At 33.9% G+C, this 15,681-nt stretch overlaps 1 protein-coding gene across 2 annotated transcripts in view; it reads left to right on the top strand.

The window, feature by feature from the left end:
* LOC149242025 (surfeit locus protein 1-like) overlaps window positions 1-4,190 on the top strand; it is a 98,993-nt gene extending 94,803 nt beyond the window's left edge. Inside the window, exons 6-7 of one of the 2 annotated variants that reach the window (XR_016246614.1) lie at window positions 3,657-3,793; window positions 3,867-4,190. Coding sequence is in view for 1 of the 2 variants with exons in the window: in XM_089374121.1 (XP_089230247.1) it covers window positions 3,657-3,726 (70 nt within the window). In the remaining variant the exon portion in view is untranslated. Of the gene's footprint in view, window positions 1-3,656 lie in introns of both variants that reach the window. The other variant, XM_089374121.1, reaches the window with a different exon arrangement.
* Window positions 4,191-15,681: the final 11,491 nt, after the last annotated feature.

Genomic DNA, 15,681 nt, shown 5'->3' with positions numbered 1-15,681 from the left:
ATTTAGGTGGTCCTCCAACGTTAACAACATTGTCCCCTACGAATTTGGGAAGGTGCTCATGATATTCCCCGATAGGCAAAGCATGTGGTTATCCCTGTATTTGAGTTAGATCCAATGGAGCATAAACAGTAAGGGAAAACTGAACTACTTGACCAGCCATAACGTGAGCAGGATTCAGAATTGTAAGAATGGAAGATGAAGAGAGGGGGAATAGTTACCAGAATCGATGAACTATTCAACAATGCACTTACCATTGTTTTGCTGGGTGTGGAAAGTGGAATAATAACCTGGGATGTCAATACAAGAATGAATTAGACAATTATGATCCGTGGAATCCCAGGTGTGTCTGTTTGTTTGTTCCGGAACAAGTGTTCAGGCTCGTCAAGGATAAAGACAAAACAAAACTTGGGATGGATCAGACCTCAGATATTTTCTTGACTTATCCAGTATGGATTTGACCCTGCACATGGCCACGTCATTGGGTGAGTTAGAAAATAAAGAAAATAACTACGCTCAACCAGGCATTGGGATAGTGGAAGATTAAATTGCTTCACGACAATAATGGCAATTTGTTGGCTCAAATTTCTGCACTGTAGGAAAGGAGCAATGGAAACTAGTGTAACATTTAGGAAAATCTACCCGATGTGTCACTAATGGATCCCCTCTTAGTTTCGATTTGTGCTTGCCAACCTAAGGGGTATGTCCCTAACTGTTCATGTATTGCAATTAATCTCGAAATCAGCACATGAAGTTCATTTAACAGTGCAAAATATATTCTCTGGCATGTGATTAAACAGCCAAAGGGATTATGAAAATAGTTTTGAATGTGTGGTGGAAAGTTTCCCTTACTCAACATAAAATGATGAGAAGCAAATGGGAAGAAAGCGCATATAAATGATAAATATTATCAAGATACATAGCTAAAAAGAATTTATCACAAAATACTAACGAACTTCAAGGGCCAAAAAGAAGCACAGTCAAGTTTTATTCTGCATTAGTCAGAATGTTGATTGTACCATAGAGGCATGGTACGTAACTGTTCCAATGATGAGATCTTGCACAAAGTAGAGATGTTGCTAAAGAAGAAAATCCAACCCTCATACCATTGTGGCCTTCCCTTTTTATCAAAATATGAAGTCGAATTAGCCATGCATGAAAGATTCCCAGGCGATGTGCATAATGAGTTAAGGTGAAGAGAATTTGAACTCTAGTTGATCTGGATGTATGACTAGCCCAAGTGAACCATCTACCTCCTTCATCTTTGCCACCTGTAGATGTGCATCGATGAATTAATGACATAGGGAGAGAAGAGACTCGTTCATTTGGCTCAAGTGGAGATATTCATTGGTGAACTGTTGATGAACTGAAGAGAATAAACTCCTGCGCTTTGTTGACTAGGCGAAAGGCTGAGTAAAATGTCCCAGGCGCTTTGAGTTCAACTAGAGGATTGTTGAGTTGTCACAAGATGAAGTGAATCCTTGAGTTAGTTTGAGTGAAGTTACTCTCCGTAAATTGATGAAGAACTGTTGTAGAATGGTCATGTGCTTGGGTTTTCTTGAGATGCACATTAATTAATTGAGGACAGAAGTAATGCACCAAAGTTGAAGTGAAGAGAGGTAGTCATGCGCTTAAGTGGATTGGATGAGAGGAAAGAGTGGACATGCAAACTAGTCCAGTGGAGTTTTCTCCCATGCACTTTGGATGAACTGAATCAACTGATGGTAAACTAGGATGAGATGGCCATGCAAGTGGCTAAGTGAGGATGGTTTGAGTCCAATTGAAGTTGAACTAAAGAGAAAAATGCATGTGCTTTGTTTAGTGGAGATGCTCTAGCCTCTGAGTCAAACTGATGTCAAAATAATGTGAAGTGGAGAGGGAGACCACATGTGCCTAGTTAACTCAAAGAGAGTGCCTTGTTAACTCCATGCATGCATGCGACCTAGTTAACTCCCAGAAAGTGTAAACTTACTCCTAAAATAATGCATGCATTTCAGTGGTCTCCGGTTGACTCATGCAAGTGTCCAGTTAACTCATGAACACACCCAGTTTAACTCAAACACTTGTCACCTCATGCAAGTTTCATGCGTGCGTGCAAATCCTGCCGGTTGCTGCTCCAAGAGGTTGACACATGTCAGTATTTTATGCTGCCACTATCCTCTCCACAAGCTGCCACATGTTGCCCATGCATGGCCACTGCTAAAAATGGAAAGTCTCTGCGTGTCCACAAGATCATACTCGTCAAGCTTGATTCTGAAAGAGGAGTCCAAATATGGAATCAGAATTGTCACCTGAAAATAGCTCATCGGAATTGTGAGCTTGCAAGGATTTCAAATACACCATCATCTCTGACATGCAAGTCTCTAAATTGGAGCGGCAGAGGAAAGTATCATGCATGTAATCTGGAAAAAGCTCAATGGAATCACAAACTCATGAGGACTCCAAATATATTATCAATATGGTCATGCAGACCTGAGAACTCTGTCTTCTAAAATGTAAGAATACTGCCAAGTTCCAACTATTATATCTCTCTCCAATCTGATGAAAATCCTGTGCGATATCTGTCTCTGGATACCAACTCTGAACTGAGACCAGATCACTGAACTATCCTGCATCTGAACTCTGTGTGAACCAATGTTGACTCAGGAAAACTATCTGGAAGCAAATTCTGAGCACCAGCTTGATGAAATAAGCTGGCCCTTAACCCTCAAGCTTGCAAAGGAGCAAACATGGGGGTTAACAGGATAGCGCGCAGGACCTTGCTCAAGATTATCTGGCATAGTCCACTCAATCTCTACCATACTCGAGAGAACATTCTTGGAGTCTGCATCGGTACATTTGCGGTGATTGATCATGACAGATGGCCTTCCCACTTCTACTTGTGCAGATTAATGGACTCTCAACTCTTGTCCTTTTCTTGCATAATGATGTATTTATTTTTTGTCCTCTTTAGGGTTTTCTTTCTTGGTTTGCCCCTGTAGTCTCTATTTCTCTTTATTTGTATTTCTTTGTTTTGCAAGTTGTGTTTCACACTAAACATCACTAATTTGATGACTTGTCCTTTTTAGTCCAATTGACCTATTTTGGTCACTTGTGGACATCAGTAAGATTCCCTCCTTTCTTTCTTTTTGACATAGAGCGTTAATATCAAAATTTTAGCAATAACTTGTTCTTCAGATAAACGCAAATTATATGTTTTCTGTTCAATAAACTGAAGACTAACAGTAAATGTTGTTTTTTCAAGTTTATGTTTCTTTTTGGTAAATTTTAATTTAGTAGTGTGTGTTTTTAAAGGGATTTAAGTTTGGATATGTGCATGATGAATCCAACACATATTCTGACTAGATCAAGATTCCAGGCTATATCTGGATCTTACTTCTATTATACTGTATGCAATATGAGTGTCTACCAAGAATATCTTCTTAAAATTTAAGGCTGAACAGTGAGCGTCTCTTTACAAGTATCCTTTTTAGGGTGGTCCTTTGACATGCTATGTGGCTCTATCGAGAGGAGTTGTATGCGAGATCATCAAATGTGGAACTGATGAAACTGTAATCACACGGCCCTAATTTACAGGAGCTCTGGGCAACTAATACAATTTAGTATCTGTTCTTGGCATTGTTCTATAGTCATCAGATTTGGTATATCTGCTTTTGTAGGTATGCTCTCTCTGCTGCAACAACTTTCATGGCTAAAAAGAGATTGCAGAAGAAGAAATTACCGAGATGATTCAGGTTCACACCCTTAAAGCTTCATTTGGAAACAGAATTGTGGTTAGGTTGCTGTGATGAACTTGGTAAGCACCAGTTTATTCTTCTGATTTTGTTATGGGATAGAATTTCAGATGTTGATTATAGATTTTATATCAGAGGTGGAGATGACAACTTGGCCAGATGTTTTATATGGGCAGATACCTTTCAATAAACTGGCATTAAATTTTGAAGTTACAGAAGTTGTAGTCATAATGATCTAATCTTATCATTAATACAAGCTTTATTTTTCCATTCTTGACATTGAGGAGGAGGTCAGTCTTTATCAAAGAGAGGCAAGCTTATATAACTTGTTTTCAGAGCCAAATGCTTGCTTTAATTTGCCTATGTCTCAGATCGGGCTAGTTTTACTGTCCATGTTATAGCTGTTACCGGGTTTTCCTGCAAGATTAAAAGTTAAAAGTTAGTTTAATCACTCTAATACTTTTACCTTTTGATTTTGTTGCTCTAGCCTTACTGTTTTATTGGTATTTTCTCAAGGCTGTCATTTACCGTCTTTTATGCACCAGAAAGGTAGGACCAGTGCTTGATTTTGTAATCATGTTTCTCACAGATGACATGGAGAGAGCTTTAAAAAACTCTCATAAACTATTCTGTGTCCTTCTGCAAATGTCAGAATAAGTTTTCCGTCATTATTTTTTCAATTTTTTAAAATTGAATCGTGCTGCTTTTTGTTGAAATGAAGGATTTAACTTTCCTTTTTTGCAGCTGATTATTTATTGTTCTTTTTAAATATTGAAGAATTTTGTTTTTGTTGTTTACTTATAAAATAGTAGTTAAAGTTGGCCTACTAGTGTACACTGAAGATAAGTTTCTAGTTGATATTAGTTGACTTTAAATATGCTATGGAATTTGAAAAATTGATTACATTTTTTCTTGTTATCAAGCAAAACTCTTCCGGATAGGTCACATCAGTATTTGGATCAACGCATTACGAATCCTTACTAAGATTCTTTATCAGGAAAATAATGGAAAGTGAGATCAACAGACCACATGGTTAGAGTAGAGATGCAACGGTAAATTCAATTCAAAACGGCTGTGAAATCAAATAATAATAAAATAAATTAGAACGTTATGTAATATAGGAAAATAAACAATAAAATTAAAAAGGAAACAAATAGAAAAAGTTTCCGTTATTATTAATATTTCTAAATCAAATAATAGATAAATTTAGTTAGAAGCAACCTCAAAAATATAAAAATATAAAAGAAAAATTCTAAGAAATAACTACTGCAATTTAATATGACAAGAAATTATTATTTATTTCAATAAAAATAATTATATAAATAAATATTAAAGGAAGATTTTTTGATAAAATAGATAATATTTAAAATAAATAAATAAATAAATTTAAAAAAAAAGGAGGGGGAAAAGCCTAGGAATATAGGGATGAAATCCATGAGCTACTGATCTTCCATCCATCATCCCTATTTAGCATATGAGACCTTTTCTTGATCTCGATAGCTTCCCTTAAATTTACGAGATGGAAATGAATAAACATATGTGGTGTGTAGTATTTTCAGCATGTTCAGCTATAGCAGAGGAGTGAGCCCAGTGTCTTAGGTCAGCCGCGTGCTCTTGAATCCTCTAATTTATGGACTGACCTGTTTCACCAATGTAGGGAATCCCACATCTTTGTAAAAAATCTATATTCTGCATATAGGCCTTGAACTTGAGTTTGTCCTTCACCATCTTATCTTCTCCCTCTGAGTGACCTCCATTTATAATTGTCAAATTATTTCTGTTGGCCTCAGGAATCAACCATGATGCTGTTGCAGCCTCTTCAACACAACATATTTCAACATCACCATCATCTTCCTGATGGTTCAACAAATTGTCTGATCATTGTCATCATAATCATAATCATAATCATGTTTCAGAGGATCACCCCACCGCCATCTTCATTCAGCAAGCCATCTTCATTCAGCAAAACATTGCAGTCCAAGTTGTCATTATTGGCATGTCCAGCTGTATTATTATTGAGAATATTAGGACACGTAAAATAGAATAAAATGAGCTCTGTCATGCCTGCTTCCAAGATGATTGGCAGCGTATATCAGTATCACAAACTACACATAACGCTGTTACATCTGCCTTGCATGTAACCACAACTAGGACCTGCTCACATACTTCACAAATCCAAACTCTTTCATTACGCACCACCATGAATTTTAACATCACAGACTAAGCAAAGCTGTGTAGTATGAGCTCTATGACCTAATACAATGATAAGTTATAAAGCGTACAATCTCAATCGATCTTTTACGGGAGTTTATTTTCTGGGCAGAAGTAGCGTTTTATTGTGATGATCTATTTGAGTGATTTCTGTACTTTTAATCGGAAAAAATCAACTTTTTCCCATGATAATTTTTATTTCTAATTTACATTTTTTGAATTGATAATTTCTTAAATGATTGGAGTATTTTAAACTGTTTAAAGTCAGTGTTTTCTTTATTTTCAACATTTAATGATTTTAACGTCTTAAAATTTAAACTTATTAAACTTTAATAGTGTAATAGTGCAAGTTAATTGTCCAATAGGTTGTCAAAGCATAAAATCCTCATCCTAGTTTATATATATGTATGATCTATTTCAGTGATTTGTACTTTTAATTAGGTAAAATTCAACTATTTCCCATGAAGTAAAGTTTTGTTTTGAATTTACATCATTTTAATCTTAAACGATTGGAGTATTGTATATAGGTTAGTTTTTTGTTTTTTCTTCCCTTTTTTTCTTCTTTTTTCTTTCAAACTTGTAACTTGTAATGATTTAGCTTATTAAAATTTAATAATTTATTTTATTTTGAGTAGTTTGGCGAACCATTCACTTTTCTAGTTGTGTGGGTTCAAGTGTCTCGAGAGATATTGTAACTAATGGAAACCGGTTTTGAAGTTACCTATTCTCGAAAAATTCTATGAACAAACTTGTGGAGTAGCGATGGGTTTTCCTCTTTCTTGTATAGTTGCCAACTTATTCATGGAATATTTTGAGACCAAAGCTTTGGCCTTTGCTTAATTCCGCCCTAAGCGTTGGAAGAGATTCGTTGACGATACATGCGTCGTTTGGCTCCATGGTCGTGAGAAATTAGATTTGTTTCTTAACCATCTCCAATCTGACTCTATGAAATTCACGATGGAAGTTGAAGTAGATGGTTGCCTTCCTTTCCTTGACATTCTCCTCTCTAGAATTGATGATGGTTTTGTGTCACCAATTTTTTCGCAAAAAAACCCATGAAACAATATCTTTATGCCAGCTTTCATCATTTTTTGGCGCAAAAATTGGAGTTCTTAAAACACTTGCCACCTGCGTTCTAAGGATTTCTGATGAGAATCACTTGGAAGAGGAAAAATCTCTTCTGGAAGTCTTTGAAAATAATGGCTATAGCAAGCAACAAGGTCTTAGAGCTTTTCAAAGAGCCAGTGAAGAATCGAGGATTAAGCTTGCTCGTGATGATTAAATCTCCAATGTGCAACTTCTGTTCATCTAGGGGACCACTGATAAGATTGTTCATATTCTTAAAAATAATAGAGATTTTGCTACCTTCAAACTCAATACCATTAGAAATTCCCTTAGATCTGTTAAAGACCCTGTAAACCCTCAAGACATGAAAGGAGTCTACTCAATCCTTTTTTCCTGTGGGATTCCCTACATTGGGGAAATTGGTCGATCCATTAACCAAAAAATTCAAGAGCATGCAACAGAGATTAAACACAATCGTTCTCGTTCCTCAGCTTTAGTTGAACATGCAGAGAAATCTAAACACCATATATGTATTGAGGATTCCTAGGTCATCGCTAGGATTGATCACTTTCATCATAGGAAGTTAAGAGAGGTCATTGAGATTGAGAAGTATGCAATTAATCTCAACAAAGACGATGGTTGGAAATTAAGTAGGGGTTGGATTCTTACTCCTTAAGTGTTTCATTTTTTTTAATATATATATATTTCAATTATGAGTTTTATTCTCTAATCTTTTTTACTTTCTCTTTATCCTAATAAAATACTCTCATATTTCAATATTAAATAATAATATTTAAAACTAATGGAAGAATAATATTAAACTTATTTTTACTAATTAATATACATATATAAATATATAATTATTATTCTATAATAAATATTAATTTAATCCATTTTTCTCTCTCCCTAATTCTTTTCCCCTTCTCTTTATTATTTTTGTTTTTAATTTTATTTTTAAATAGCTAGCTAATAAAAAAATAAAAATAAATAAATAAATGATATTAATATATATTTTTTTCAACTTTGGAACCAAATGCAAATGCATATCTACTATTTAAAAATTTGAATAGATTGATTTTTTCACCTTTGTCGTAAGGATAAACCACATTAGATGGCTGAAAAAGTTGACCAAACCTTATTGATGTAATTAATATGAAAGACAATCTCATAATCAATATTGATCACAAAAGTCTAAAATCAAGCATATATATATATATATATTACGATTTTTGGAGAAATTTGTAATTTTAATTATGCTTTTTATTCTATAAATAGACAATAAGATTGATGCTCAAATATGAAATTTTAATAAATCATGCTACATTAAATTGAATTAGAACTAGAACTTTTAATTTTACATTTTTTTGGTGAGTTTTGTAACTTCAATTGAAACCGAGGCTATATGATTGTATCTATAATCTAAAATTTTAATCCCTATCCAATTTAGGAAAAATGGATTAAAAATATACTAAAGAAAAATATAACTTTAAATTGGATAAATGGATTAAAAATGTACTAAAGAAAAATATAACTTTTAATTTTACAATTTATGATGAAATTTGTAATTTTAAATATTTAAATTATGTTTTTTATTGCATAAATAAATTTAATACTCTCCTTAAAAAAGCCCTTTAAAATAATATGATTTGTAACTCTATTTTACAATTTCAAGAAATTTCTATCTAATTAGGAACAAAAATATTAGGAATATATATATAAAAGTCTAAATAAATTTAGAGAAAATGTTTAAATGAGATGAACTTAATCATAAACACTAAGATTTTTGGGTACTAAATTTGATTAGATGGGTTGTGATTAAATAAAATGGTTTATTTTTAATATTTATTTTAAAAAGTAATTAAGGGAAAAGTAAATGATTTTTATATAATTATATTTAAGAAATATCAATAATTTATACATTAAAACTATTTCTTTAATTATATTCTCATTATTTATAATTTCTTTAAATCTCAACTTTTGTGAATTATTTTTCAAAATTTTGTACAAGATTAATTACTTCGCATTTATTTCTCTAATTGTTTTAGAACATAAAGACAAAATTTTCCAAATCACATTCTTTATAAAGTATTGATTATTGATTATTATTTTATTATTTTAATTTCTTTCTAACGATGTTATTAATAAATATTTTCCATTTGTGTTTTTTTGCATATTAATTTTTTAAAAATGAAAGTATTTACTTATTTTTATTAAAAGAAATAAAAATTGCACACTATAAGGTTATCTAAACATAATAACAAATTAGATTTAAAAATGAACTATTTTCATTTTCAAATTTTAAATCTCAACTTTATAAATTACTTTTTAAAATTCAATACATAATCTTCAACCAAAGTCTAATTACTTTGCAATTTTATAACTATTTTAAAATTTAAAGATACAATGTTCCAAAAACTAGAGACCAATTCACATTCTTTATAAAGTACAATCTTTTACATTCGGCTCAATAAAAAATAACATTATGAAGTATTTTGAAGCCACTGGAAATATTAAAAATAACAAATACTCTAGGACAACCAAAATTTAACAAAAAAATAAAATAAAGGACCCTTAAAAAGCTTATAATAAGACCAATAGTAATTGTTAAATAGTACTCATTAAAGAGAAGAGACAAAAATGTAAGTAAATTATCTTTCAAAAACTTACAACAAGACCAATAGAACTAGACAAAGATGTAAGTAGAGGGCCTTTCAAAAACTTACAAGACCAATAAGGTTTGTGAAAGAAAGGAGACAATTAATTCATATGACTTGAAGGTTAGTCCAAGTTTCATAAGGGTTAATCTTTTGCACAGTGGCACAATGTTTACACATTTCACAAATGTGTTAATTTCATTTGTGAAGTTATTATGGAATTATTATTATTTTTGATTTATAGCCTAAATATTTTTTGAATTATCTTAAGAATTCATTTTATCTTAGTAACAATAACTTCTGCGATCAATTACTTATAGCATAAGAGGTAAGTACTAAGCAACAACGTTGCATATTACACTTGTTATATTATTATTATTACTCCTTTCTTATATATACATAACTTCATTTATGTAATACTTATAAACTAATATATGCTATGCTCCTTTATTAGTTAACTTGTGCACTTAAATTTTAAATCCTTAATAATTAAAGTATATGTTTTCACATTGGAGATTGGTGGCATTTCAATTAGGTTAATAATAATCCTAAAATTCTATGCATCTCTTATAGTCTATAAAAATAAGCATACGCAATCATAGAGGTGGTTGGTAGTCAGTTGGTAGTATGGAGATTGGAACACAATTGTGTGAGACATGAGTGTTGCTACAACTTATAACTTGGTAAATAATCCACCGAATGAAGAGGTAGCAATGCCCTTGAATGTCAAAACCATGATTATGAGGTGTCTACATGTGCTTTCCCCCTTTTTTATTTTTGTTTTAGTCATTTTTATGTTCTTTATAAGAACTAGTGGATTTGTATTAATTAGCAAAAATGCATCTCAATGCAAGAGTACAATAGGTAGTAACAACCTTTAAAAGAAGCTATACCCAACTGATAGGCTCTAAAATTGTAACAGACAATTCTTAGTAGATATTAGGCAATTTCACAAAAAACCTTACAATATAGATCCAAGGATACAATCCTAGAACATAGATACAAAAGAAAATCATTAAAATAAACCTATGGAAGGTGGGGAGCTTGTAAGTTACATAATTCTTGAAGAAAATTTAGGGGCTACTATATTGAGGTTAGGAGAGTGGAGTTCGCCTCTGGCGGGGTAATTGAGCCAACATTAATTGGGGAGGAGTGATGCGTGAAAGTTGAATGATGACCAACACTGATATTTGAAAGCATACCCCAAATTGCATCGATTTTATCCTAGACTTGGTGGATTAAATATTGTGTTAAATTGTTATCTCCATCATTATTTCCAGTCCAGATTCTAGGCTGGCCAATAACTAGAAGATAGTGGAATGAGTGGAGGCCAGGATATCACCTTTTAGTTGGTCCAGGGTGAACATAAAGACATGGAGGCTATGTATAGCCATGAAAACAAAGCAAGCTAGTGAGCAAAAAGCCCATGGTGGAAAAGGGCCAAGGGGAATTGAGGGCGTAAAACAACAAACAAACAAAGGTGGTAGTAATGAAGAATAACAAAGAAATTGAAACCTCAAAAGACTTAGATTGGAGTGAATAATTACATGTACCTTCCAAGGCAACACACATATATGATCATGATTGATTGACCAAATGACCATTTGATTTGTCTTGAAACATGCATTAATGAGTATAACATTTGTGTGAGTTGACAAGTTTGTAAACTTGTGAGGCAGAAGGAAGTTGACAAGTGAGATCCTCTCTTTGTGGGGCGCATCACCAATTGACCTTGATCTCGTGTCAAGGGTTCGAGTGTGAGCACACCTGTTGTGACTTGAAAGATGGTGAACCACGATAGAGTGGGTTGAAGCCAAAGGAATTTTTGGTGGAGTATCATAGCGATACCTAATTGGATGGTAAATATCGCCCACGGCTAAATATGGGCGAGACATTGATAACAAACACGTAGCACAAGGGAAAGATGATAAGGATTTTAAAAAGCGTGTTGAAGAGTGCTTGAAATTGCAGGGAGGGAAGTAATTGGAGGCCAATAATGCATCTTGGTAGGATGCAAAATGGCTTAGGTTGGTCCACTGCTAGACTTGAGGTGCGAAACAACATGGGCCATTGTATTGGCACAAGTGCGTGTGGAGTACTGCTTGTTGGTTTTCCACTGTAGTGTTTGAGGAATAAAACATGCACCCATGTGATAGGTCATTATGCACTTTTACACTCGTGGTTTTGGTTGGCAAGATTTCCATTTGACCCATCTTGAAACACATACCAATGAGTCTAAAATGTGGGTGAGTTGGTGGGTTTGTAAACCTATGAGGCAGAGGGACGCTGATGGGTGAGATCCCCTCTTTATGTTGGGTATGTCTTATATTCTTTGCACGATTAGCAGCGCACACTATTACGTTGCATCAGGTGTAGTGGGGGTGGTAGCCCCCTTGCATAGGGTTCGAGGAAGTGGGCCATTTTTTTTTTTTGGTGGAACCACCCATGGTTTTATGCATGATGGTTTTGCCCAAGGTATTTTGTAGATTTGATCAAGGGTACTGTTCTAATCCAAGGTTAATGGATTGGGGGTTTATTGATGCTTCAACATGTGTATGATGTATTATAAAATTTAAAAGAATATAATGAAAAATCAATCTCATTTTCCCGATTTTGGGTTCGAGGAGAAAAAATTATGTGTATATTTTTTATTCTTGCCCTTGTATATTTTATAAGAATTCATTTGCAGGTAATTTCTGTACAGGGTTAAAACCTTCACTTTGTGTGCTGCATTACGAACTAATCTTGAGCTTGTGCAAAGGGGTTGAGTTTGAGCATACCTATTGGGACTCGAAAGGCGATGAGCTATGCCTAAGGAGGGCGAAGCCAGGGGAAAATTTGATGGAGGGTCGTAGCAATATTGACGTGAAATTGGTTATCTAACTTGGGTGTAGGGATAAAAGACTAATCAAACCATTTATTTGTTGGTTTCCAATGAAGTTTCCTTCAAGATAACAAGAGCTCATGTGCAAGTTTTATTGGGTAAAGCAAATGAATAGAGGCATTGAGGGCATAACACCCTTGACCTATTAATTTTTTTAATTAGGGACAATTGTGTGGTTGCTTTGTTGATCTATGCCATAGCCTTGAGAGCTCTAAGTAGACCATTTTTGGTAAGAAGTGTTGGAAAAATTGTCATCGATGTTAAAGGGTGAATGGGCCAACATTTGTTTGGTGATTTGCATGCAAAAATTAGGTGAATATGGATACAAGGATCCTCTAGATTGGTAGTGCTTGTCATGCCATTTTGTTTGATAGGTGGCATGCCTTGTGGGTCCTTTTGGTTGGAGAGTTTATGACATTATGACTTCATTGGAGCCAGAAGAAGGTCAACATTATCATTTTAGTTGACCTAAACTCATGTGTCCTAATCAACCTTGAAAGGAGACTATTTGAAAGAAAACAAATGATTTTGAGTATCTTAAACCTCCTCTAAATAGGCGGTTCACTTTCTCTAGGTTGACCCTGTAATAAATAGGTTATTTCAAAATAAAATTACTTGTTGCACAGGTCGGGTCCTTTTGAAGGCTTCTCCAAAACTCATATAAATACACCCAAATTATGGGCAATTGAGGCAAGAAAATTCACTGATATGAGACAATAATATCCGAGGAGCAATCCGAAGCTAAGAGAAGACATAATCTAGGATATGAAGCACAATGTTCAAGGTTAAGGAATCAAATTCTTCAAGTACTTTTTGAGTGTTAGGTCCCTACAATACTAGTGTAGCTCCTACATCATTATTGTGTGCACCATAGACGCCCAATATTGTTATTGTTGTGCCCTTACATTATTATTGTTGTGTAGACCCTAATTATATTTTGACCCTTTAGGCTCCTATATATACCGAGGAGGTCTTGTCATTTGAATCATCCAAGAATTGTTCATTTGAAGTGGATTTTTATTTATTCGTTGATCTATATTTTCTTATGCTTTTGTGCTATTTTTAATTTGGATACATAACATTTGGTATTAGAGCTCTTGATCCTAGGGTTTTGCTGCTTCAAACATGTCATCTTGGAATTTTCGCTATAACTTTTTTTTATGTGAAGATTCACATTGTGAAATTGATACCACATGAAGGTGGAATATCGATGAACATCTAATTACAATTTCAGACATTGGTTTGCTATATTTTTGGAGATATGGTCTAGGGAAGTTAGGGTTTCTACATGCTCCAGAATTCAGTCTCAAACAAGTGTTCCAGGGAAAATCGTCATAAATTTCTCTTCTAGTATCAGAATTTAATTTTGTAAAAAATGACTGAAAGTACGTGGAATTTAGTTTCTTGGGTATGAGTTTCAGGGCCAAAGGTTAAACAGTGACACATGGCATTCAATACAAGTTCGATCTACTGAACTAGTACATAACAAGGTCATTGTGGAAGAATTGACATAACTTTATCTTGAAGAATCCAATTTTAGTATAACTGGCGAGGTTGGAAAGAAGACACAAAGGGATACCACATGACACAATTTCAGACCTTGGGAGGCCGAAATCATAGATATGCAACAATTTCAAGGTTAGATTTATTAAAAAGCTCAAAATCAAGCTTTAAAAGGTGTGTATTTTTAAATTTGCATTACTTTTGTTTAAAAAATTAGTTTGAAGTGATTAAAAGGGAATAGTGAAGCATAGATATCATTAAGTGATTCCAAAATCCAAAAAAAAAAATCAACACCAATTAAGCCCTCTGAAAACTCTACTATGACGCATGAAGAAGAAGAAATGCAACATGATATATCACAATTACGAGACTCTGGAAAATCTCTTGAAATGTAACAACTTGAATTAATTCTCCTAATTGATTAAAAATTTATTATTTTTCTTATTGATATGAAATTAATCGCACTGCAATTTCTTCACCAAATAAAATAAATGCCGTGGAAATAAAAATGCTGGAAATTGAGAAATGTTAGCACACACATAAAATATGACAATTATTTTTGGACAATTGTCCTAGGAAAAACTCAATGTGGGAAAATCAGTGCAGCAATTGAGGGTTTTTATTATTATGCAACAGTGAAATTCTAAGTACAATAAATTAACGCCAACCTGACATTTCTATATGAGAGAAATAATGACAAAATTTACTGAGGGAAATTACCCTCCTCTCCAAGCAATCCCAATAACTAACTCCCTTTGAAAAGCTAACCATCCAACCCTTATGTAGACCCTCATGCGTTGGCCTCCACACATATCGCTGACAAACCCTATCAAAACAAGTTGTCCTGCCTACTGCTGCTCTAGAAACGATCCTCCTAACCTTCTAGAATACTTTCTCGACCACTAAATGATGAATTGAACTTCCCCACAGCTAAATTGAAATGCTCCTCTTAAGGCACTATGCAACCCTTCACAACCTCTTGGAGAATAAACTTGTCGTCCTCTCCCAACTCTCCAGAACTAGAATCCTCCTCCAGAATAACTATCTCTGACCTTTTGCATCTGTTCTAGCTTGAACTCTATTCCTCTTCTCGATCTCTGAAGTTGGATAGCTCGACCTGCCATGGAACTCACACTACTAGCTTTGACTCTATTTGTTTCTCCATCTACCCATCAACCTCCTCTTATAATCTCCAGTTGAGACTCCAACGACCAAGATTAAAACTTAATCGATGACTAACATCATCTCCAAGTCGATCTATGTGAGTTTTAAAAGAATTTTCACCTTTCTCAATTAATTACTATTAATTAATTGATTTCCTTAAGTTAGACTTAGGCATTTTTTTTAATTATTGATCAATTAATTTAACTAAGTTATCTCTAGGTGGAATTTTCAAAAACGGTTTCTGGATTTTGGAGAACTCATGTTTTTTAGCCTCTCCACAAAGTTTGAGACCATAACACCATTCAATGCTACAATAACTAACACTTCCTTTTAGTGAGGAAGGTGTTCTCCAACTTTGTCTCCATAACATCCTCCCACCATGCTGATGTCTAACAATTGTCGCTGCCTGCCATTGTCCATCAACCACTGCGCTAACACTAATTCATTTTCTATTGGATATATTTGAACC

The sequence above is a fragment of the Pinus tabuliformis genome, chromosome 8 (assembly GCF_031772625.1).
Source record: "Pinus tabuliformis cultivar Carrire ecotype Pingquan chromosome 8, CPIR1, whole genome shotgun sequence".
NCBI lineage: Eukaryota > Viridiplantae > Streptophyta > Pinopsida > Pinales > Pinaceae > Pinus > Pinus tabuliformis.
This window is presented reverse-complemented; position numbering and strand designations above follow the sequence as displayed.